The 21,892-nt window shown below is 44.1% G+C and overlaps 1 protein-coding gene across 3 annotated transcripts; it reads right to left on the reverse strand.

The window, feature by feature from the left end:
- Positions 1-5,356: 5,356 nt before the first annotated feature.
- Positions 5,357-9,470, reverse strand: LOC307020257 (uncharacterized protein). 3 transcript variants are annotated; one of them, XR_013802824.1, is made up of 10 exons: positions 8,559-9,470; positions 8,292-8,406; positions 8,116-8,178; positions 7,763-7,817; positions 7,447-7,538; positions 7,062-7,207; positions 6,863-6,965; positions 6,597-6,767; positions 6,179-6,355; positions 5,360-5,812 (listed from the first exon to the last, which is right to left on the reverse strand). XR_013802824.1 is itself a non-coding variant. In XM_079651491.1 (3 exons), the coding sequence occupies exons 1-3, from the start codon at positions 6,730-6,732 to the stop codon at positions 5,601-5,603; spliced, it is 525 nt and encodes a 174-aa protein (XP_079507617.1). In that variant the 5' UTR covers positions 6,733-6,886; the 3' UTR covers positions 5,397-5,600. The 3 variants fall into 3 exon arrangements, 1 of the variants encoding a protein (XP_079507617.1); XR_013802823.1 differs by having other exon boundaries at positions 5,357-5,812; positions 6,597-6,965; XM_079651491.1 differs by lacking the exons at positions 7,062-7,207; positions 7,447-7,538; positions 7,763-7,817; ... (1 more) ...; positions 8,292-8,406; positions 8,559-9,470 and having other exon boundaries at positions 5,397-5,812; positions 6,597-6,886.
- Positions 9,471-21,892: the final 12,422 nt, after the last annotated feature.

Below are 21,892 nucleotides of genomic sequence, written 5' to 3' on the forward strand. Positions count from 1 at the left end.
GCAGTCCAACTATTTCAATGCTACTAGCCCGGATTTCCAGAACGAAGTCATTGACATAGGTGCTAACTTAGTTCGTGCAGAAATTGTAGAGAAAGTGCAGGATACTGGATTTTTTTCTATAATTGCAGATGAGGCCAGGTCTTGCAAAACGGAACAATTATCAGTGTGTATCAGATATGCAGAGCAGCTTGAAATCAAGGAGCGTTTTTTGTGTTTTATTGATTGCTCAGCATCTCGCAACGCGGCTGGGATTGTGGAAGCAATAAACAAAGGACTTGAGATGTGTGGACTGAAACATATCCCAATTGTTGCCCAGAGTTACGATGGTGCCTCCGTCATGTCTGGTCACATTTCTGGTGTGCAGCAGCGCATCAAAGAGACCCACCCATACGCAGTGTACGTGCACTGCATGGCACACAAACTAAATCTGGTGCTTGTGGAGGGTTGTGCTGTCAACCGCAGCGTGAAAACATTCCTGAACGTCATTGACAAACTCTACTCTGTATTTGCAGAGCCGTCAAACCATCATCGATTCATTGAAATGCAGAAATCACTGAATCTGAAACAAACTGAAATAATACAGCCAAGTGAGACAAGATGGGCGAACAAGTGGCGATCTGTGAATTCCGTTAAAACTCACTACTCTTCAATTACAGGGTGACTGAGAGCAATGAGTGACGAGGGAGACAAGTGGTCTGTGGAGGCCAGTGGCCTTTATGCCCACATGACCAGAATGTCTTTCATTACATGTGTTATTGTATTTGAAGACATACTGCGTGTGATTCATGTTACGCACAAGGCCCTACAGTCCTCCAGCTGCACACTCTCCGAAGATGCAGCGCTTACCGACAACCTGAAGGCGCACTTCAAATCTCAGAGACAAGCAGCTACGTGGAGCAATATGTGGGGATCAGTGAAACAGTTCTGCCGGGACAACAACGTGCCAGTACCTGGGGATGCAGATGTTGAGTGTCAGACTCCGGGTCCCCTTGCACCCAAGAGAAAACGGGTTACAAACCCCCGACCTCCCTCGACAGTTTCCTGGTTACAATTACTTTGGGCCAAAGAGAAACTGATGAAAGTGGCGCACAAATGTCACAGAGTGATACAGCTGGATTTCAGCAGCACCTCTATCTCCCTGTGCTGGACACCCTCATCAACGAACTAGACAGACGATTCACGGGAGAGTCCATAGAGCTGGCACGAGCATGTGGAGCAGTGTTTAAATGTGAGAAAAAAGGAATTGAACCTCTCGTACAAAAAATACGCACAGCTGCTCAAAATTCACCCTCTCCTTCTTGGAGCAGAGATGGACCTTGTTAAAGCCTCTGCTGTCGCACCTGTTGCACTTGGGCATCTCCGAAAGACTGTTAAAAAGGAGAGCTATCCAAATCTATACAAGATGCTCCAGTTGGCACTGACTCTGCCTATCGGATCTGCCACCTCTGAGAGAAGTTTTTCTGCCATGAGGAGAATTCGGAACTGGCTGCGGTCAACGATGGGAGGAACAAGATTTTCCTCACTTGCGGTTCTTCACATTGAGGACGACATAACCGCACAGCTGTCACCTGAGGGGATAGTGGACGTATATGCGGAACGTAAAAAACGGCGTCTACTTCTGAACTAAGGTTGGACACCAAGGGATATAGTAGTTATCAAATAAGTATAAGATATGCACAGTTTTGATATGTTTTTTACAGTTATGTAATGCACTATTGTTGGGGGGGGAGACCGCCCCTTCCATATGAGTGTGTGTGTACGGCGGGCATGAGGCGTGCATGACGGGACGAGTTGTGTTCGTATGTGGAAAAGTCATACTCAGTGCGGTGAGCGATGGCTTTATTGCTACTGTATCCGTAGCACCCCACGCAATAGTTGGGACTGTGTACTGAGTGACGTCAGTAAAAAAGGTTTGCCCCCCCAAGCACAAATGTCAAACTCCGCCTATGCTGACGTGGCTGGAGAGGGAGTGGGGGAGGCTGCTGCGAAGGCCCTTTCACCCCAGGTCTGGAGCTTTGTCCTGATGGGCTGCAGTAGGTTAGCTTCAGCAGACCTGAGGCGACGGGTGTGGGGAAGGTTGTTGAGGGCTTTGAAAGTGAAAAGTAATATTTTAAAGTCAATGCAATGTTTGATGGGGAGCTCTTGATGGGAGGAATTTAGTGTTATTATTCTTTCCCCAGTTAACTAAGCTATGCTGAAGTGCCAGTAGATAACTTCTAAATACCAGTACAGGGGCTTCAAAGGTTTTTTACTCGTTTTTTTGTGGTCTTTTTGGACAGCGGAAGGCTAGATTACCCATGATCCTCAGCCACCGTTGCCGTGGAAACGGAGCCGGTCCACTCTCCGCTACCTGCATAACCCTAATTTATTTCAGATACCAAACCCACTTTTTCCGAAGATTGGTGTCACAAATATCAAAACAATATATGTGTCGATAACAAAATACATCCATCATAAACTAAACTGGAAACAGCAGTATAATTTGTCTTGTTAACACTTTAAAGATGACAGTTTTTTTTAACCCGTACTGCCTAGTGGTTAAAGCACGTTATTGAATTTTTTTGTTGAATTATGTTATATTTGATGAAACATAAAAATATTAAGAGTACATACATAGGGGGAAAGTAGAAGGTCAATCATAGAAATATAGATGAAAATGTTAAGAAGATACCGTTTTGATCTTTATAATAAAACAGTTTAGTGCAGGACGTCCAAAGATATTAATAGGAGGATGTGCAAAACAGACAAACTAAATAGGCTTCATTTAAACATTAAAGAATACTTTAAGTTAAGGTCTTCTTTTAAATAAGAAAAAAGCTTTGGGGGTATCTACAGACAAATATTAAGTCTAACAAAGTACTTAACGTTTAATATAGTGCATAGTTTGTTTTGGAACTTGACAATCAACTTTTCTGCAATGTTAACTAAGTCGAAGCACTTATTTTAACTGATATTATACATATGTATTATACTCTGATAAGATGTATCTAGATAGTATAAGAAATGTGCAGAATATAACAGTTTAATGCTGGAGGTACATACATATCGATAGATGTCTTGTAATGCACTGTTGAGGAACCTGCGACCCAAGTTTTTAATCTCTGACCTTGTCAGGTATTGAACATCCAATAAATGAGGAACAGAGAATTATTAAATATAAAACATAGAATTTGTGTGATTATACTAAATGATTTCCAAATAAACACCACTGCATATTTCCAACTGTTACACATGCTGCTGTAACGAAAAAATGGCCCCGCTTGGGATCAATAAAGTATATCTTATCTTAAGATGATCGATGGCGACTGCCATATTTGCAAAATTTGCCTCTGAACCTTGACAAGTGCATGTTTCAAGGCTTATCAATGGACAACAGGAGGGGTCACAAACATAAGACCAGCTGTTAAATAAAGCTCTTCTGACCTTAGCTGTCATGTGGGTATACTAATGCTGCCCATTATGGGCACAAGCAATCTTCACCCATTTATTAATTATATGTTTTAAATGTGATAACACCACTGTGTTTCCTATCCCCTAAACCTCTAGGGGTGTACACAGTTTAATACTGGCAACTTCTTATTATGGGAAATACGAAAACGTCTTTTAAAACTACAATTCCCAGTAGAGACGTGCCATAGAACATGCAAAACCTATGTGCGAAACACACAATAGCCAGCATGTAGTTCTGGTGACGGGGTGGGGGAGGGGGTGGATCCGTCCGACTCCAGTTTTGGACCATGTGCCGTGGTTCTATTCCATTTCAAAGTGCTGTTGGACGCTCGGCGCACTGCCACTCCAACATCCAATCACAGATCTTGAGGACTTTCACGGGGTTTGTCAAGCAAAGAAGAGAGAATACTTACTTCCGGGTGTAAAATTCTCTAAAGCAGGGGTGGGGAACCTCCGGCCTCCGGGCCGTATACGGCCCGCAAGACAATTTGGTACGGCCCTCGAGGTAATTTATAAACACACCCAAAAAAGAAAAAAAGGTAAGAAATCTAGACCGCAAAAAAATTAAACAAGCGAGTGCCTGTTTTTCCTGGCCAAGGTCAGGGTCCTTGAACATAACACGAGCCTAACGTGTCATCACGTGGTATATGTCCCGACTGACAGGGGTGCAGTTCTCACGGAGAGCACAAGAACGCCGCTCCAGCACTTCAGAAATTGCAGTACCGATAAGGAGCCGTACACATGCTGCAGTTTCTGCGTGGCTGTGTCTTTAGTTGAAAGCCCAGTGGCGATCTGTTCATCTGTCATACTGATCATACAGTCAATAACTTTGTTGTTATTAGCATCTGGTTCGCTAGCTATGCTAACGAATATAAGAAGCTTTTTCTACAACCAGTGAGGTAAAGGCTCATCTTTATATGATCAATATAGTTATAAAAAAAGAATACAATAAAGTAAATAGGTATAAAATACTATATGACAGTAAAAAAAAAAAAGTTGTTGTTAATAAAGAAGAATACAGTTTGAAAGGAGAGTGATCTGTAAAATATCCATAAAGAAAAATTAATCTGCTTCCAGTTCTGTTAGATATGGGTGTTGAGAGATGTATCCATACATCTCCTAATGTTGCTCTCAAAGTGCAGCAGATTGATGCGTTTAACTTCCCGGGGGAGCATGCCCCCCAGACCCCCCTAGAGGAGGTTAGGTCCCCCCCACCCACTCACTCACTTAAATCATGTTCACATGGATAGGAAACTAAATACATTTGCAAACATCTTGTGTCCATATCTTTCTGTTTTGGTGGTCATGCCACACCGTGCACGTGCATGCATACACGAGTCATGGTGAGATATCTGGATTAAGAGGTAGCTGTTCCTTTGCACAGCATGAAATGAATGGGCTGTGATTTTAGTTTTTTTTGGCAGAGGTCAATCATTTGTACGGCCCTCTGAGGATATTGTAAACATGTAAATGGCCCTTGAGAGGAAAAAGGTTCCCCACCCCTGCTCTAAAGCAACTACTATGAGCTGCTCCGACCCTTGGTCCTGACGGACTCCAAAAGTCCGACATTATACAATCAAACAAATAAATAAACACAAGAATAATTGTGTGTTATTGTTGAGTAAATAACACAGTGTGGTTTAGAAAATAATACAAAATTAGAAGTACGAGTTGGGAGTGAGAATGTGTTGGTATTTACCCTGCATTATGCACGTTAAAAATAAAGAATTATGTTATTGTATGAACTCTATTTACAATGTATTCACATTAATAGTTCATAATCAACGAATGACAAAATGCAGTGACAAGAAAACAACCATTGTATAGCACTTGTTTGAGTAATAAGAGGCAGTTTAATATAAAGGCAAGGCAATTTATTTTCATACACATCAGCAAGTCAAAGCGCTTTAAATAAACGGAAGTACAAAATATGAACACATTTTCACATTACTATGAACTCAGTCAGGCGAAACAAGTGCATAGTTTCATATTGTTCTCATATATAGTGTTTTATAATGTCTTTATTCTGTATGGCTTTAAGTGTGTTTTAAGTGTGTTTTGTCATTATTATGGCGTGCGCCAGCGTGTGGACGTGACACGTCTCTTGTGAAAGAGCTCTCCAGTGCCTCTGTGTTGCTTGGCAGAAACCTTTACAGGTCTTCTTCCTCAGACTCAGGGCTAGTGTAGCCATTGTCATCCGACTCCTCAATGTCCTGGTGTAATTGAAGATCATGGCATTCCAAAGCGGCTACACCGCTGTACGCATGTACAGCCTGTTTGTGTTGGCTTTTGAGGAAGTGCCACCTCCGACTGAGGACACTCTTGAGCCCATGTGCAGCATCCTCTGTCAGGTCACCGAAATCTGTAGAGGAATAATCACACAGAAAAAGGGCTGAATGTAAACAAACCATGACAATTGCAAATCTCTTTGCATTGTAAAATGCTGCATATGTAAAAACAATACAACATAGGTAAATCCATCTTAAACTGAAGGATGTTACTATATATTGGGTGCCAAATGGGATATGTTGATTAATGTTTGATATAGTGCTTAACAATTAGTCAATAGACAGAAAATAATCGATTATGATCTTGATAATGAATAGTTTCAGTAATTTACTATTTCACTTCGGCCTGACACAGTGACAGATGTGTTCTACTTATGTAAGACATGTAATGTGTTGAAGAGTGGATGAAAAATATTCAAATGTTAAGATCTCAGACATACTGCTGGTTTTGATGCCCTCCAAAGTCTGTCCTCTGAGTGCTTCCACTTCTTGCACTTCCTTCAGAAGGAGCATGATGTGCTGCGACATCTCTTTCACCAGGATGCTCTGCTCCTCCTCCAAACGTCTGACCAGCATTACCTGGTCAAAGACAGACCTCTTCAACCTGAAGGTGTTGCCTTTAGGTTGAGGAAAGGAATGGAGTAGTGGACAAGGAATATTTATTCATAAATTATATTATTACAGAATGATTTTCATTTCCGAGACACGAATCTTTGTAGCGATAGCATTGGATCTCTATAATGTAAACTAATAACAAATATTATATATTTGCAGGTATCACCATTACTTTTTCTGCCATTTCTGTCATATTTTGGTATAGACTAAAAAAACAACAAGCCAAACTTGCAATTATCCTACCATTTGCATGCCTCTCCCATGGTAGGATGTAGCCCTCTGTCAGACTGCATGCCAACTCCTCATCAATATGTTCTTCCTGCACTCCGGTGTTGTATTGCACAACTTTTTTGCGAAACTTCTTCTTCAGCTCTCTCATTCTCTTCCTCTTTCTTTGCCTTGCCTGTTTGCTGTCTGCAAAGTGAAACGGAAACAAAACTGTGTCATGGTGCCAGAATGATTTTGTTGTTTTTGAAGTGTAATTTCAATAACTACATTTGACAACAAACCACGCTGACGATACCCTATCTTGCTTCCTGCGCAAAAGAGTGACGGTGATGTTCTCAATATCCACCCTCAGTCCTTCAGTACACCCTGGGGCGTAGATTCTCTCTAAATAGTTGCAAAAAAACAATTGGAGAAGAGATACAATCAGTGACAGTCTCAGTTTCAACATATAGCCAACTTATATTGTGTGTGTAAACTTACAGTAATTAACAGATGTATATATGGAAAACCTGTGACCGCCCATTGCCTGACATCATACACCCACTGCTGTTGGTCTCCTGATCAAGTTTGTGCTCCTTTTTGAAGTCGCTGAAGCTGGCAGCTTCCACCTTTGCCCTCTCTGTGATCTTTACAAAAAAAAGAAAATGTCAGCGAAAAGCGCCATGCAACACCATAATGCAAAGAACACCAGTTTTCAGTGCAAGACCTTCAGAAGAACAGTTGAAACATTCCATGACACCATCTGACTTGCAAGAGGAAGTGTGGATAAGGGAGAACATAATGTATATAGCCACGAGGTTACATTGCAGACATCCTTCATAAATATGTAATATCAGATGAGAAGACAATTGTAATTTGCCCTTACTTTGACATATCGGTGGGCTAAAACTTGATGAAGGTTGTCCCTCTTCCTTCTGTTCCAACCCATGGCCTGTTGAGTGAGCATGTTCACTCTTCCTAAAAAAGACAAAAATATATCCACAAACAAAAAAGTAAGTATTCACATCAAAAAGGCAATACTGAGTGAGAAACCTGATAGACATGACTAAACCCAATCGTTGAAAGGTTGTTGAACTGGTAATTACAGTACAGTAATACACCAATAATGTTTTTAAGGAGGGAACTCTCTGTAAAATACTTATCAGGGCTGCCTTATCACAGTGTGTAGTGTTAATACCAACCTGCTTGTGTCATGTATTTTGTTACCAGAGCTGCCCTGGAGAGAAAGCTGTTCCCCTATAATGAATGTTACAATTAATGTTCGGTCACCATTACATAACAATATCACCTACACATCATAGATCTTGAACTGGATGGTTTAAGAGAAAACTTGTGTACTGACTTCCTACAATATGCATGCATTTAGTGTTGCTGAACATATTAACTGCCTATCTTTCATTTGAACTCAGACATAAAGGATATGCTTTAAACTAATCAACAGGCTTGTCACTGAGATGACACATACATATTTGTACTGCTTTCTATTAAGACTTCTTGTATCCGTACAGTTACAATAATGCCATTAATAACATACCTGCTCTACTTCCTCTCCCACTGTGTTTCCTGCTCCGTCCTGACTTCTGCCACCCCATCTCAGCTGCAACACAGCGCAAGTAGTGTTATGTAGCATTTCTTTAGAAGTTTTTGATATCCAATAAGGCATGCCATGCACAACATTTAAAAGTCCTTTGCATTAAAGATGTTATGTACCTCACATTTTGCTGTATGGGCTTTAGCATGCATCACGCTAAGAAATGGCCTCATTTCTGTCAACGGCAGAAGCTCTGGTAATCCCTCGGCTATTTTGTTAAGGTATGGCCAGAACCTAAGAAGCAGGAGCAGCATTTTGTGATTGAGTGTTACAAAGATAAACTTTTAATTGACATGACAACAATATCAATATCATCTAAAATGACTGCTGAGGCATAGGCCATTTTAAACATTGTTGTGGATGTGCAATATGACAGTGAGGATTACCTGCATGTTACATCCATACAGAAGAAGTCAACATTTGCCTTCTTGGACATCTCTTTTTGGAGAAACATTGAGTAAGCGTATATTTCTCCACGGAAGTGCTTCAGTCCTCGTAAGAGAAACCCATGTCTGATTAATCAGAAGAAAATCTAGTTGTTAATAATAAACTGACACAGCAAGGCCTGGCTTAAGCACTCATCTCTGTCATCTCGGTGGCTATAACAAAAAATATCACTTGGATGCTACAAATGATGGATCAATTCCGCTCCACAATCAAAAGTGTTTAATGCTTCCAATTCTTACAACAGGGTTCGTACTGGTGCTTGAAATCCTTGAAAATGCTTGAATTTTTACGAGGTGTTTTCATGACTTGAAAAGTGCTTGAATTTTGGGAATGGTGCTTGGATTTGAGATAAAGTGCTTGAAATTGTAAATGCTTTACTTTTACAATAAATTGCTGTCTGACTGAATAGTTCGCTTTTTAGATTAAAAGAAAATAAAGAAGTCGGAGCGCGCTTAGTTGCTTCGCTTCTACATAAAACAGCTCCGCTCCGGCCTTCCCGCGCTATGTGCGCGACCTGCAAGTGTTTTATTTTGTGTGACCTGGGCATTCTAATGAGAGAATGACAGTATGCCAGGAGGTTGCTGTTTTAACGAGCGTTGGCTATCCGAAAAGGAATACAAGCTGTGGCTAAAACGAGGATCAACCCAACGATTCGCCTTCTGCACAGTTTGCCACAAAGAATTTCAATTATTCGCGATGGGAGAGTCTGCGCTGACGAGCCATATGAAAGGTAAGCCGTAGTAGAGCATTTTGGATTAGGCTAACGTTGCATGTTACGTTTGTTTAAGCTAGTAACGTTAGCGAACTCGATGTGGGATAATTGCTTATGCAGGTGACAATAATAAAAAGGAGCGTACCTATGTCGGTATGTGCGACAGTCGCCATCCTGTGGTTTTCAGAGGATGAAGCACATAAAAGCAATGTATTTTGTACTGGTAGTATTTTTCGTGCGTAAACTTGCTCCATCGAAATCAGTCACATTGACCCAAAGACACATTTTTAGTTATACACTGTTGGAAAGAGGATATTCCTAGCTTTCTAACGGAGGAAACGTATTTTCGTTTGTATTACTGGTCTGGGGGAAGCTCGCGAGTGTGTGTGTGTCGCGAGTGTGTGTGTGTGTTTGTGTATTTTTGCGTTTGTGTGTATTGTGATAGTTTCCCGGGGAAAACACTCACGAGAAACACCGGCTGTTGTTATGCCTGCTTTGACGTAAAGTTACTCCGTTCTCCGCTTGTAATTATGCTGTTACAAGCTTCAAGACTTTGTTTATTTGAAATCAGATGAAAACAAACTGTAACGGACCCTGCCGTGTTATCTATGATTACTATACGCCATACATTCATAATGTCAGCGGGAGGGAGGGGGGAGCATCGCTACTTAAAAGCATTAGTGCGAGGGAGAGCTGTCATCTTCCCTTTACAAGCTTCAAACATGTATTTATCGGGAGTTTTTGGCAATAAAAGTTTCATATTCTGAAAGCCAAGACTTTGTTTATTTAAAATGAAACAAAATACCCGAGCCCTGAACAACTTTTTTTTTTAAAACAAGTAGATAACTTAATAAAATAACACATACAGCGACATGACTGAATGACAACTATCATTTTCAGCATCTTACTGATAACTGTTTTATGAATAAACAATTTGTGTTTATGATATGTTATTTAGGAAAGAAGCATCAAGATTGGATGTGAAGACTTCAAACTCCAGGTCCTACATTGGGAGATTTTCTCCAACAGACGAGGGATGCATCAAGCAGCACAGCTACATCCACATCAGCAACCAGCAGTGTAGAGAGAGCCAATACAGTGGAAGCCGCCAGTGGAGTAGCGACAGGAGTTGCCCCTCTAATATCAGCAGGTTCATCAAATCCACCCAAGTCATCAAGCAAGACCACAGGCACTATAACATCATTTGTTAGCTCTAATCCAACACTCAAAGCAGAAATATGTTGGGCAACAAAAGTTGTAACCAGCCACTATTCGTACAAATCATGTGAGAACGCAGGGGCCATTTTCCAGACAATGTTTCCTGACAGTGATGTAGCGAAGCAGTTCAGTTGTGGGGAGAATAAAGTGGTATATCTCACTACATTTGGGATTGGTCCTAATTTCTCTTCCATAATGAAGGCCAAAGCCAAGAAAGAGTCTGGATATGTTCTTCTGTTCGATGAAAGTCTGAATCGGGAAATGAAGAAAAGCCAGCTTGACATCCACATTCGATTCTGGAATGATAACCAAGTAAACTCAAGGTATCTGACATCGTTTTTCATGGGTCATCACACTGCAGCACAAATCTATGAGAAGGTTGAGACAGTGTGTTTGGATATAGGCTTCCAAAACCTGATTCAGCTGTCAATGGACGGTCCAAATGTGAACCGGAAACTCTTCTCCATAGCCCAGCAAAACATTGAAGGACAAACTGGCAAGAAATTGCTAAATGTAGGAAGCTGTGGTTTGCATATACTACACAACTCCTTTAGAGCAGGGTGTGCATCCACAAACTGGGAGCTGGGAAATGCTCTGTCAGCCCTTACTGTAAATGGCTTTTCAAGGATGTTCCAGCTCGTAGGGAGGACTATACAGAAGTCACTGGTACCTCATCCTTCCCTCTTGACTTCTGTCATCATCGATGGCTTGAAAATGTGGAGGTAGCTGAGCGTGCCTTACAGATTTTGCCTTCTCTAAAAATAAACATCGATGCTGCCAAAATGAAAACTGTAACAGAACCATCTACTAAGTCTTTTAAGACTGATCAGATGATTGTTCAAGATGACCTCTTCGAAGCAAAGCTCAACTTCTTTTTAATGGTGGCAAGGGAAGACACACCTTTTTTGAAGTTATACCAGACTGATAAACCGATGCTGCCATTTATGAGTGAGGATCTCTCTAATATACTGAGGAGTCTAATGGAGAAGTTTATCAAGCCCAGTGTCATGAAGAATGCAACTAACACGGTCAAGCTTCTGGAAGTTGACTTAACTGACCCAGTCAACCACATGGATGTCACCAAACTGAGAGTGGGATTTGTCACAGAGCGAGGTCTGGAGGAACACATGAAGAAGAACTCAGGTGCTGAGAGGTTGAGACTTGAGTTCAGACAGAATTGCAAGCTGTTTTTGCTGAAGATGGTCTCCAAGCTTTTTGAAAAGGCTCCACTCAAATATCCCCTTGTAAGAAACTTGTCTGTTCTGGATCCAAGGGTGCTCCTCAAGAGCAAAGAAGTAAGCACACGAAAATGCACTACTGTTCTGCGGCTCCTTGTGGAAACTGGCCGCATTGAAAAAAATGTTGCGATGAGATCATTAGGGAGTTTGGTCACTTCAATGACCACAGCCTGATGTCAGCGTCAGATTCCTTCAGGGACTTCAACCCACAAATTGGAAGATTGGATGAATTCTACCAGGAGCTTTTATCCAACAAAGCAGAGTGTCGTCATCTATGGGAGGTAGTAAAACTCGTCCTGGTCCTTTCACATGGTCAAGCATCCGTTGAGAGAGAGTTTTCAATTAACAAGGAAGTTATGGTGGAGAACCTCAAAGAGCATTCATTGATTGCTCAGCGGGTCATTCATGACCATGTGCACAGTGTTGGAGGGCTGCTCAACATAGCCTACACAAAAGAGCTGCTCCTCTCTGCAGCATCTGCCAGGCAGAAATATCACATATATCTTGATGACCAAAGACGTCTAAAGCAAGATGAGAAGAAGACACAGAAGAGGAAAGGAATGATGGAGGAGATAACACAGATGAAAGCCAAAAAGAAGAGAATGGAAGAAGACATAAGGGTCCTCATGAAGTCTGCTGATAATAACACAGAAAAAGCTGAGTCAGAAGGAGAACTAAGCTTCATCTCCAAGTCCAATGGCCTTCGAAGAGCTGCTAAGGAAAAGGAAAGACATCTGGAGACTTTGGAGAGACAGCTAACTGATAAACTCAAAGAACTGAGAGACACTCCCTAATAAGCTGCATGCTATTTAGCCTTGATGATTCAGTGTATAAGCCTTGTTGCCTCTGCTGCAGCTCGCAGCTAACACACCCACCCACCCACCCACCCACACACACCCACACACACCCACACACACACACACACACACACACACACACACACACACACACACACACACACACACACACACACACACACACACACACACACACACACACACACACACACACACACACACACACACACACACACACACACACACACACACACACACACACAACCTACTGACCCAAAGGACCTTCCATCAGTCGCTCCCCCCAGTTCGGCCACAGTCAGGCTCTGTAGGCCTCGTAGTGTCGCAGTAGTCAGGAAGGCAGGGAACTAATTGTTACCTTGGCTGTGTAAGATGTCGGTTTGTTTACCTCAATAGATTTCTATGCTGTTTGGTATAAAGAAAAAAAGTTAAAAGATGCGGTTTGTGTCTCCCACTTCCGTTTCCTTTCATGGAAATAGTTTAATCCTGTGATTGCTCCTGCGTGTTGTTTGAGGATGCATTCAGGGACTTGTGTGTTCTGCAGACCAGTGGTCTGATCTGATTTAAAAAGTGGTTTTTATCACTATCTTACGATAAATCAATATTGTAAAAACCAAAACTCTTACACAGAAAGAGGATCTCTGCACACGCTTTTTTTTACATCAGCTTTGTGTTTCAATGGTTTTGTCCTAACCTTGGAGAGCCGTATGTTTACTGCCACCCTAAAAGGACCTCAAAAATGTTAATAAAGAATTTATTGAAAAGTTAGTTGGCTGATTGTTTTATATTGGCTCAGCCAGGTTATATGTGATGCCCAGTCTACTATATATGATATGGGTCACTCATTTTACAATATTAAACTTTGTTTTCTTATCTTAAATGTTTCATCCTTATGTAGAATGTTATTACGAAACACACATTTGGTTGTTTATAGCATAAAGAACATCTGATTTAATGTGAGGTAGGGAAATAATAATTTTAGTATAAGTAAGTGCATATAAATATGTAATTTACAACAGCTGTACGCTGCTTGAAAAGCTTGAAAATGCACCTTGAAAATGCTTGAAAAGTGCTTGAATTTGACTTTGGAAAAGGTGTAAGAACCCTGTTACAAAGACTTAGACTTGGATTGCTATTATAACTGAAATAATGAGACCAGACTCAAGAACCAAACACATATACACACAGACACACTTACAAATACATACCTGCAAACTGCCACTTGAATGCCCTCCTCGTCTATCTGGGCACCAGACTTTTTTGACATCTCTCTGCCAGCGGTGAATTTGGCAGTACCACAGACGGCACTGTCATTTCCCTATAAAGTCAGTTTATTACACACAAGTTTTGACATATATAAAAAAGAACACCACAGCTGTAACTGCAACTATCATAATAAGAAAAAAAACGTACACTTTTCATGTTGCCTCTGACAAGGTCAACAAATGTTGCGACTTCTTCGTCCTTGGCCAGGAACAAGCCCTCATAGATTGGTGACTCCTCAGTCCTGTCCATGATAAGTTAACATACAAGTCAATAATAAAAATCACAAAGCACTACATTACTATGATTTGTTTTAATGTCTGTTATGGCTACTCAAAGACAATCCCAAGGGCTAGTATTTGTATTAGCGGTGTGTTCTTTATCATTTTAATGAATACCTATACATACCCTTTTGACTTGGAAAACCGGTAATGCTTGCAGTTTCCATCACAGCAGACAGCCAACTTGTCTGGAGAACTGAGGTTACCTACTGTAACCCCAGCTTCTATGAGTAAATGGCGCAGCCCTCTAAGGCTATCCCTATTGGGTAATCCCCCTGCGCCCCGCGCAGCACTGAAACACTTGTAGTCCACGCCCACCCGCAAGGTGGGCCCCACCCTCGGGCCTCCTTCCGGTATAAATAGGAAGGAGGCCCGGCAATCTGCTCCCATACCAAATAACTTTTCTTCAGCTATTCGTAGAGCCAGTGGGGCCCAGCGCTTAGAGGGCTGTGCCATTTACTCATAGAAGCTGGGGTTACAGTAGGTAACCTCAGTTCTATTTCGTATATGGCTTCGCCCTCTAAGGCTATCGCTATTGGGTTAAGGGCGAAGCATGATGTAGTCTGCGCCCCACTGGATCCGCCCGGCACTAGAAGCACAGACACACCTGCTAAATAACACCCCATGCCTGTTGTGCCATGCGTAATGGCGCATCACCGTCCCTGGAACATAGCAAAACATGCCTATCTTCCCGACGGTGTGAAGGCTGGGAACAATACATACCGGCCGCTGTGAGAAAGTAGAGACGATGGTCCCACCTTGCCCAGCGATCATAGAGGGGGAACAGCAGCTCTCTGCGTGTCAGACAGGTAGGAGAGCGCCCAGCTGGATCCCTGACGTCACTCACTCTGACCAGGCACTCCGTACAAAGTGTGTCAGAGGAAAAAGGAACATCCCTCCTGTAAGAGGGAAAAAGGGCCGCTCTCCGCGTGCCGAGAGGCAGGAGAGAGGCGCACAGCTGGCTCCCTGACGTCACTCACTCCGACAGGACACCCAGTACAGGGTGTGTCAGAGAGGAATGGGAGACATCCCTCAAATAAAAATGAATAAACGAACAGGGGGAAGACCAAGATGCAGCAGTGCAAATATCTTCCACTCCACATTCCTCCGTGCAAAGCCATGGAGGAGGAAACTCCTCTGGTGTTGTGCGCATTGATGTTCTCCGGGGGATACACCCCAGAGGAGACATGCCTGTGACACAGCCTTACACAACCTGTGTGACAGCCGTTGTGCAGACAGAGGTTGCCCGATCGAGCGCTCTCTATAGTGCACAAACAGGCGCTGAGAATGGCGCAAGCAGCCATGCGCGCCACATAGCAAGACAGCGCACGCACCGGACAGAGGAGATGAGATGTGGCTTCTTCCTCCGACCTGTAAGGAGGGGGAAAGAAGCCATCCAAGGTGATCACTCATGACTCTAAAGAGCTTGTGATGACCTTTGGCATAAAAGCCGGGTTAGGGCGTAAAACAGCCGAACTGCCATCTCCTTGGATCCGGAGTCATGACGGAGCCACAGAGAGAGCAGACAAATCACTCACCCTTTTCGTTGATAGATCCAAAAGTAATACTACTTTGGCTGATAACAGTTTAAGGGGAACCTGGTCTAAAGGTTCAAATGGGGCTTTGCTTAGTGTGCGTAACACCAAAGCCAAATCTCACTGATGCGCCAGTGCGCGTGACACAGGTCTGAGTCTCGTATACTCCTCGCATAACACGGCTGCTGCGCTCTGCGAGCCCCTCGGTTCAATTCGCCGGGAATATACATTGCTCTGATAAGAGCAACATGTGTGCGCGCCCAGAACAGCAGCCGCCTGGCTGCATTCAGAAGCTGCGCAGATCGTACTCCTCCCTGGCGATTGAGGTAGGCTGCTTCCATAGCCGTGGCCTGTTGTCTGTGCGAATCAACACATTGATTGTACAGCAACGGGGCGACTCCCCCGTTCTTTTCCGAGATTTAGAAAAATAGCGAGGGTAAAAACCGTGCAAGACACTGCTCCTGGGATGACAGGAGTGTTTCTTGTATCCCATGGAACTGCTGGGGGGAGAGGCTTCTCTGTGAAGTGCCGTAATGGTCGTCATGGTGACGAGCCACGCCATCTCCGCTGCTGCCCGTGAGGCAAAAGGGCTGCGAGGGAGTTTCCACACGCTGCATTTCACTCCGTCTCTCATCATGAGGCGCGTACGCGCCCAGGGGATGAGAGGTGTGTGCATGCTGTCCACAAGAGGCGTTATAACGGTGCTCGTGGGTTATTATGACCGTGTGTGGGAGGCATATCTGGGACAGAGGAATGCCGCGAGCTCTGCAGTTTATAAACCAATAGGTTAAAACAGCAGGCTTCTGCAGCGAATGAACCACCTCTGGAGTGTCCCCCTGTTGGAAGAGACCCAAGGGGATCATCACGTGACCAGCTGAAGCCAACGCCGAGCAGCTGCGTCACGGAGAGGGCTGTGTGGGTTGTGACACGCCGGAGGAGAGCTGTCAGTTCCTCCCCTCGCTACCGCGAGAGTCGCGCTCTCATGCTGGCTGAGTTTAACTCCACTCCCAGATAAACCATCGTCTGAGAGGGAAGAGGACAGCTCTTCTTCCAATTTATTATGAAACCCAGGCTTTGACAGATGCTATACGAGATGTACCATCTGTAAAGCGACTTCCTCCCTGGAACGAGCCAGCAAATAGCAGGTCGTCCAGAGAAAAACCACATTCTCATCCCTCCTCTGTGTGTAAATATCCGAACGGCAGACGATTGTCTGGCCTGATATTCCCTGAATGGAAAACGCAGGAATTTCCTGTGTTTCGGGATGATGGGTACGTGGAAGTATGCATTCTTCAGGTGGAAGTGAACCAGTCGTCCTGGTGAACACATTGTTGTGTATTAGTAGAAAGAAATTAATGAAACAAGGGACAGAGGATACGGGTACTCAACTCTTTACTGTTCGTCAGGCTTAACTGCCACAGCATCAACTCCCGGGCTTACTCTTCTTCTCTCAACATTGTATGTATACTCTGGTTACACTGCGCCCCCTATTGGCAGGAGTATATTAGAACACAACATTTCCCCCCTTCTTAAAAAGAGTTACTTCTCCCCTTGAACAGCATGCATAACATTAGCATTTTAAATAGGCACTTACGTAGTAACCATGAAACCATCTGTACTGATAATAACTTCACATATCACAATATGCAGAACATTTTCAAACATTAATTCAACCACAGTTTAAGTGACATAGTCCTCAATCCAAACAGGCTGCTTTCTGATTCGCTGGTTCCTGCTCTGAGCACCATGCACTGTAGCTGGCTCAGCAGGCCTCACTTCTTCTGATGGAGGAGTGAATGTTTCTGGAAGCACCGACAGGTGTGAAGCATCCCAGGTTTTTCCATTATCAAGTGTGTAACTGTGAGGTCCTTTCTGCTTGGTCACTTTCAGAGGCTCACTGAACTTTGGCTTTCCCTTTTTGACATGCAGCGGGTTTCTCACACGCACCAGGCTTCCCGGATGTATTTTGGGAATCTTGGCATTTCTTTTTGCATCAGAATATGTTTTCATGTGCCACTGTTTCTTTTCCACTCTGTCTCTCAGTTCCTGATCCTGAGTATCCGTAAGCTGTGGCAGGATTGAGAGTTTGGTTCGCATTTTTCTTCCATACATGAGCTGGAACGGAGATGTCCCTGTAGTGGCGTGAGGTGTAGCTCTGTAGACCTGAAGAAACTCAGCAACGTGAGCTTTCCACGGAGCGTTCTCTCTCTGTGCCGTGAGAATGCTTTCCTTCAGCACTCTATTTAGCCTCTCCACCGCTCCATTTCCTTCTGGATGGTAGATTGTAGTCCTGATGTGTTGGATGTCTCTTTCTTCTAGGAAAAAGGCGAGTTCTGAGGATGTGAATTGTGGACCGTTATCTGTCACCACAGACACAGGGTTCCCTTTTTGGCTGAACACTGATCTCATGAAGGTGATCACTGTTGCAGTAGTGCATCTTGGGGCAAAACACACTTCTGGCCATTTTGAATAGTAGTCAGTCATAGTAATAGCAAACTTACAGTCCACCGGACCAGTCTCAAATGGGCCCACGATGTCGAGGGCAAGCTTTTGCCATGGCCCCTGAGGCAGAGGGACTGGTGTCATAGGTGCAGGGTTAGTTTTAGCTGTTTTATCATTCATCTGGCAGGACACACAGGCGGCGATAACCGATTGTACCAGTGCATCCATTTTAGGCCACCAATACAAGTCTCTGAGTCTCTGTTTTGTGCGTACAATGCCTTGGTGGCTCTCGTGTGCTAAGGATACCATGTGTGAGTGTAGCTTTACTGGAACAACTAACCTGTGACTCCCTCTCAGAATGAGTTGTTCATGTGCAGAAAGTTCATTTCTCACCTGGTAGTACGGCAACATGTTAGCAGGCAGGCCTTTGGATGAAGCTGGCCACCCGTCTGTCATGTAGTTGCGTAGCTGACGTAACTCTGGACAGGAAGTGCAGGCATCTGTGAAGTCAGACGAGGGAACAGCAGTCAGCAGGGCAGAGACAGCAGCAACCATCTCTGGTTCCGTGTCTGAGGTGCAGTCCTGTCCGTGTGGCAGTGGCAGGCGGGAAAGGCAATCTGCTGCATGGTTCTGAGCACCGGGTCTGTAGACAATATCATAGTTGAAGCAGAGTAGCTTGGCCGACCAGCGTGCTACTCTCATACCAGCTCTCCCCATGCCTTTTGTAGCCAAGAGTGTGGTCAAAGCTTGGTGATCAGTCCTTAAGGTGAACTTTGTTCCCCACAAGTAGGTTCTCCAACGCTCTGCAGCCCACACACAGGCCAAAGCTTCTTTTTCTACCACAGAGTACTTTCTCTCTGCAGCACTAAGAGAGCGCGAAGCAAATGCCACTGTTCTTTCAGTGTTGTCACGATGTATCTGTGTCAGCACCCCACCTATGCCATAGTCTGAGGCATCTGTAGACACTATGGTGGGCCGTGACGGGTCAAAAAGAGCGAGTGATGAACTGTCTGTGATGAGTAGTTTAACCTGCTGAAAGCGACTCTGTGCCTCATCAGTCCATGTGAATATAGCTCTGCGTAGCACATCTCTCATTGGTTCCACCACAGTTGCATAGTTCTGTATGAACTTGGAGTACCACGATGTTAGGCCAAGAAAAGACCTGAGAGTCACTGGATCACTGGGTGATGGAGCATCCCGAATAGCTGCAATGTGGTCATCATTTGGCAGCAGACCTTCCTTGCTTATGCTGTGTCCTAGATACGTTAGTTTGTCCTGGTAGAATTTGCATTTATCTGTGTTGAGACTTAGTCCAGCTTCCTGCAGTCGGTACAGTACTGCTTTCAGGCGGGTTTTATGCTCAGCACGGCATGAGGAGTAAATGATGATATCATCCAGATATGCCTGCACTCCAGGTAAATCTTTCAGCACCATGGACATCATCTTCTGAAATGCTGAGGGTGCTGATGCTAGCCCATAGCAAACTCGCTTGTACCTGAGAAGTCCCTCGTGAGTAATGAAAGCAGTCAGATCTCTGCTGTCCTCATGCAGTGGAAGCTGGTAGTATGCATTAGCCAGGTCGAGGGTTGAGAATATGGTAGCTCCTCTGAGTTCTGAGAAGAGCTCCTCCATGTGTGGAATGGGGTAGCAATCCATTATGACGGCCTTGTTAGGCTCCCTGAGGTCTGTACACATCCTTATTTTAGATGAGTTCTTTCGTTGAGTCACAACGATCGGTGATACCCAGGGAGAGGCATCTATTTTTTCAATGATGTCAGCATCAAGAAGGCGCTTTAACTCTGCAGAAACAGCATCTCTGACTGAGAATGGAAGCCTTCTCAATTTCTGCTGCACAGGCTTCACCTCATCTTTCACTCTTACTTTGTGTACTACGTTCCTAACACAGCCCATAGGTAAAACTGTATTAACAGGTGCAGATGCAGTAGGTGTCGGTGTAGTAGGAGTTGCAGGTGGGGTTGTTATCTCTCTGACTGTGTGCTCTGACTTCAGTACCACTCTGTTTCTCATGATGACCATTTCCAGTGCCTCAAACAGGTCCAGGCCCAGCAGTATTGAACCTGACTTCACAATGAAAAGGGTAGCTGAGGCAGTATTTCCGTCATGGAATGCACGTAAATGCAGTTTCCCTAGTACTGGGATTCTCTGTCTTGAGTATGTGACTAGAGGAACCTTTGTAGATTTCAGTGGTATGTGACTGAAATAGGTCTCGTACACATGAGCCGGCAGCAGTGACACTGAAGAACCAGTATCTACTATCATCTCAAATGACTGGTTAGCAGGAGAAAGTCCCAAATCTACAGTGCACATTATTTTCTTCTCTTTTGGGGCAGAATTATTCAGCAATAAAACAGTCAGTTCTGGAATAACGACCTCCCTCACTTCACGTTTTTGTTCTGAACGACACACTTTGGCAAAATGCCCAGTTTTTCCACAGGATTTGCATATTTTGTTTGTAGCCGGGCATTGTGTGGAATTGGCCATATGTTTATCTGAATCACATCTGTAACATCTTCGTGCTTGCTCAGACTTTCTCTCACCTTGCCTTTGTTTACTTGCAGCGGGACGTTTTTGTTCCCATTTTGGCGCGCTGATCTCTCTCACAGGCACTTCACTGTTGGAGAACTCGGCCACGTTGCGCGCCGCCATTTCCACCTGATTTGCAATCTGAATGGCTTTATCCAGTGTCAGTTTGTCTTCTAGCAGCAAGCGTTCACGTATGCGTCCACTGTAGGCTTTTTCCACGATCTGATCACGCAGCATATCCTGTTCTGCATTTCCAAATTCACAAAAAACGAGCATTTCACGTTGGGCTCGTTGGCGGAACCTGTGTCTCTCCGCAATTACGTTTACCTTCGGCACGAAATGCGCCCGTAGTGCAGCCACGGCATGGTTGTATGTAGTTCCCGTTTCAGTCAATGTGTAGAATATCCTCTGTGCTTCGGTTCCGACGCTGTGTAGCAGCGTTGCACGTATACGGGTATCCGGCCACTTGGCTCCTTCCACGTCGATCACTAGCAGATAGTTTTCGAACATTTTTAGCCATGTTCCAAATGGCATAGTAGGTTCTCCCGGACACTGAAGAAAGGTGGGAGGTAAAGGAGTAGAAGCCACGGCCATCCTCGTCGCCAATTTGTTGTGTATTAGTAGAAAGAAATTAATGAAACAAGGGACAGAGGATACGGGTACTCAACTCTTTACTGTTCGTCAGGCTTAACTGCCACAGCATCAACTCCCGGGCTTACTCTTCTTCTCTCAACATTGTATGTATACTCTGGTTACACTGCGCCCCCTATTGGCAGGAGTATATTAGAACACAACACACATTCCAGCACCTGTTTGATCGTCAGCATGTGGAATACTGACAGATCGAGGATGTCTCATTCCCCCAGTCTTTTTCGGGATTAGAAAAATAACGGGAGTGAAAACCCCTGATTTTCCTCCCTTTGAGGAACCCTGGAAATATCCTCTTTCAACAGGAGTTCCAGCAGCTCGGATTGGAGCGCAAGACATAGCTTCTGGGAGGACAGGAGTGTTTCCTGTATCCCATTGAACTGTGGGGGGGGGGGGATGAATCATCAAGCTGTTTTTCCATTCTGGCTCTCATCATGAGGCGTGTACACGCTCAGGGGATGAATGGAGGTGTGTGCAGTGCTGTCCACACGAGGCGTTATAACGGCGCTAATGGGTTTATTAAGGCCGTGTGTACGAGGCGTATCTCGGACAGAGGAATGCCGCGAGCTCTGTAGTT

This window comes from Notothenia rossii (genome assembly GCF_949606895.1).
Source record: "Notothenia rossii genome assembly, chromosome: 9".
NCBI classification, from domain to species: Eukaryota; Metazoa; Chordata; class Actinopteri; order Perciformes; family Nototheniidae; genus Notothenia; species Notothenia rossii.

Bases quoted from the DNA above. Each gene is read 5' to 3' on its own strand.
- LOC307020257 (XM_079651491.1), bottom strand. From the start codon at position 6,732: ATGAGAGAGCTGAAGAAGAAGTTTCGCAAAAAAGTTGTGCAATACAAC. The intron at 6,356-6,596 runs GTAGGATAATTG...CTCAACCTAAAG, and splicing joins ATGGGAGAGGCATGCAAATG to GCAACACCTTCAGGTTGAAG. The intron at 5,813-6,178 runs GTATGTCTGAGA...ATTCCTCTACAG, and splicing joins GGAGGGCATCAAAACCAGCA to ATTTCGGTGACCTGACAGAG.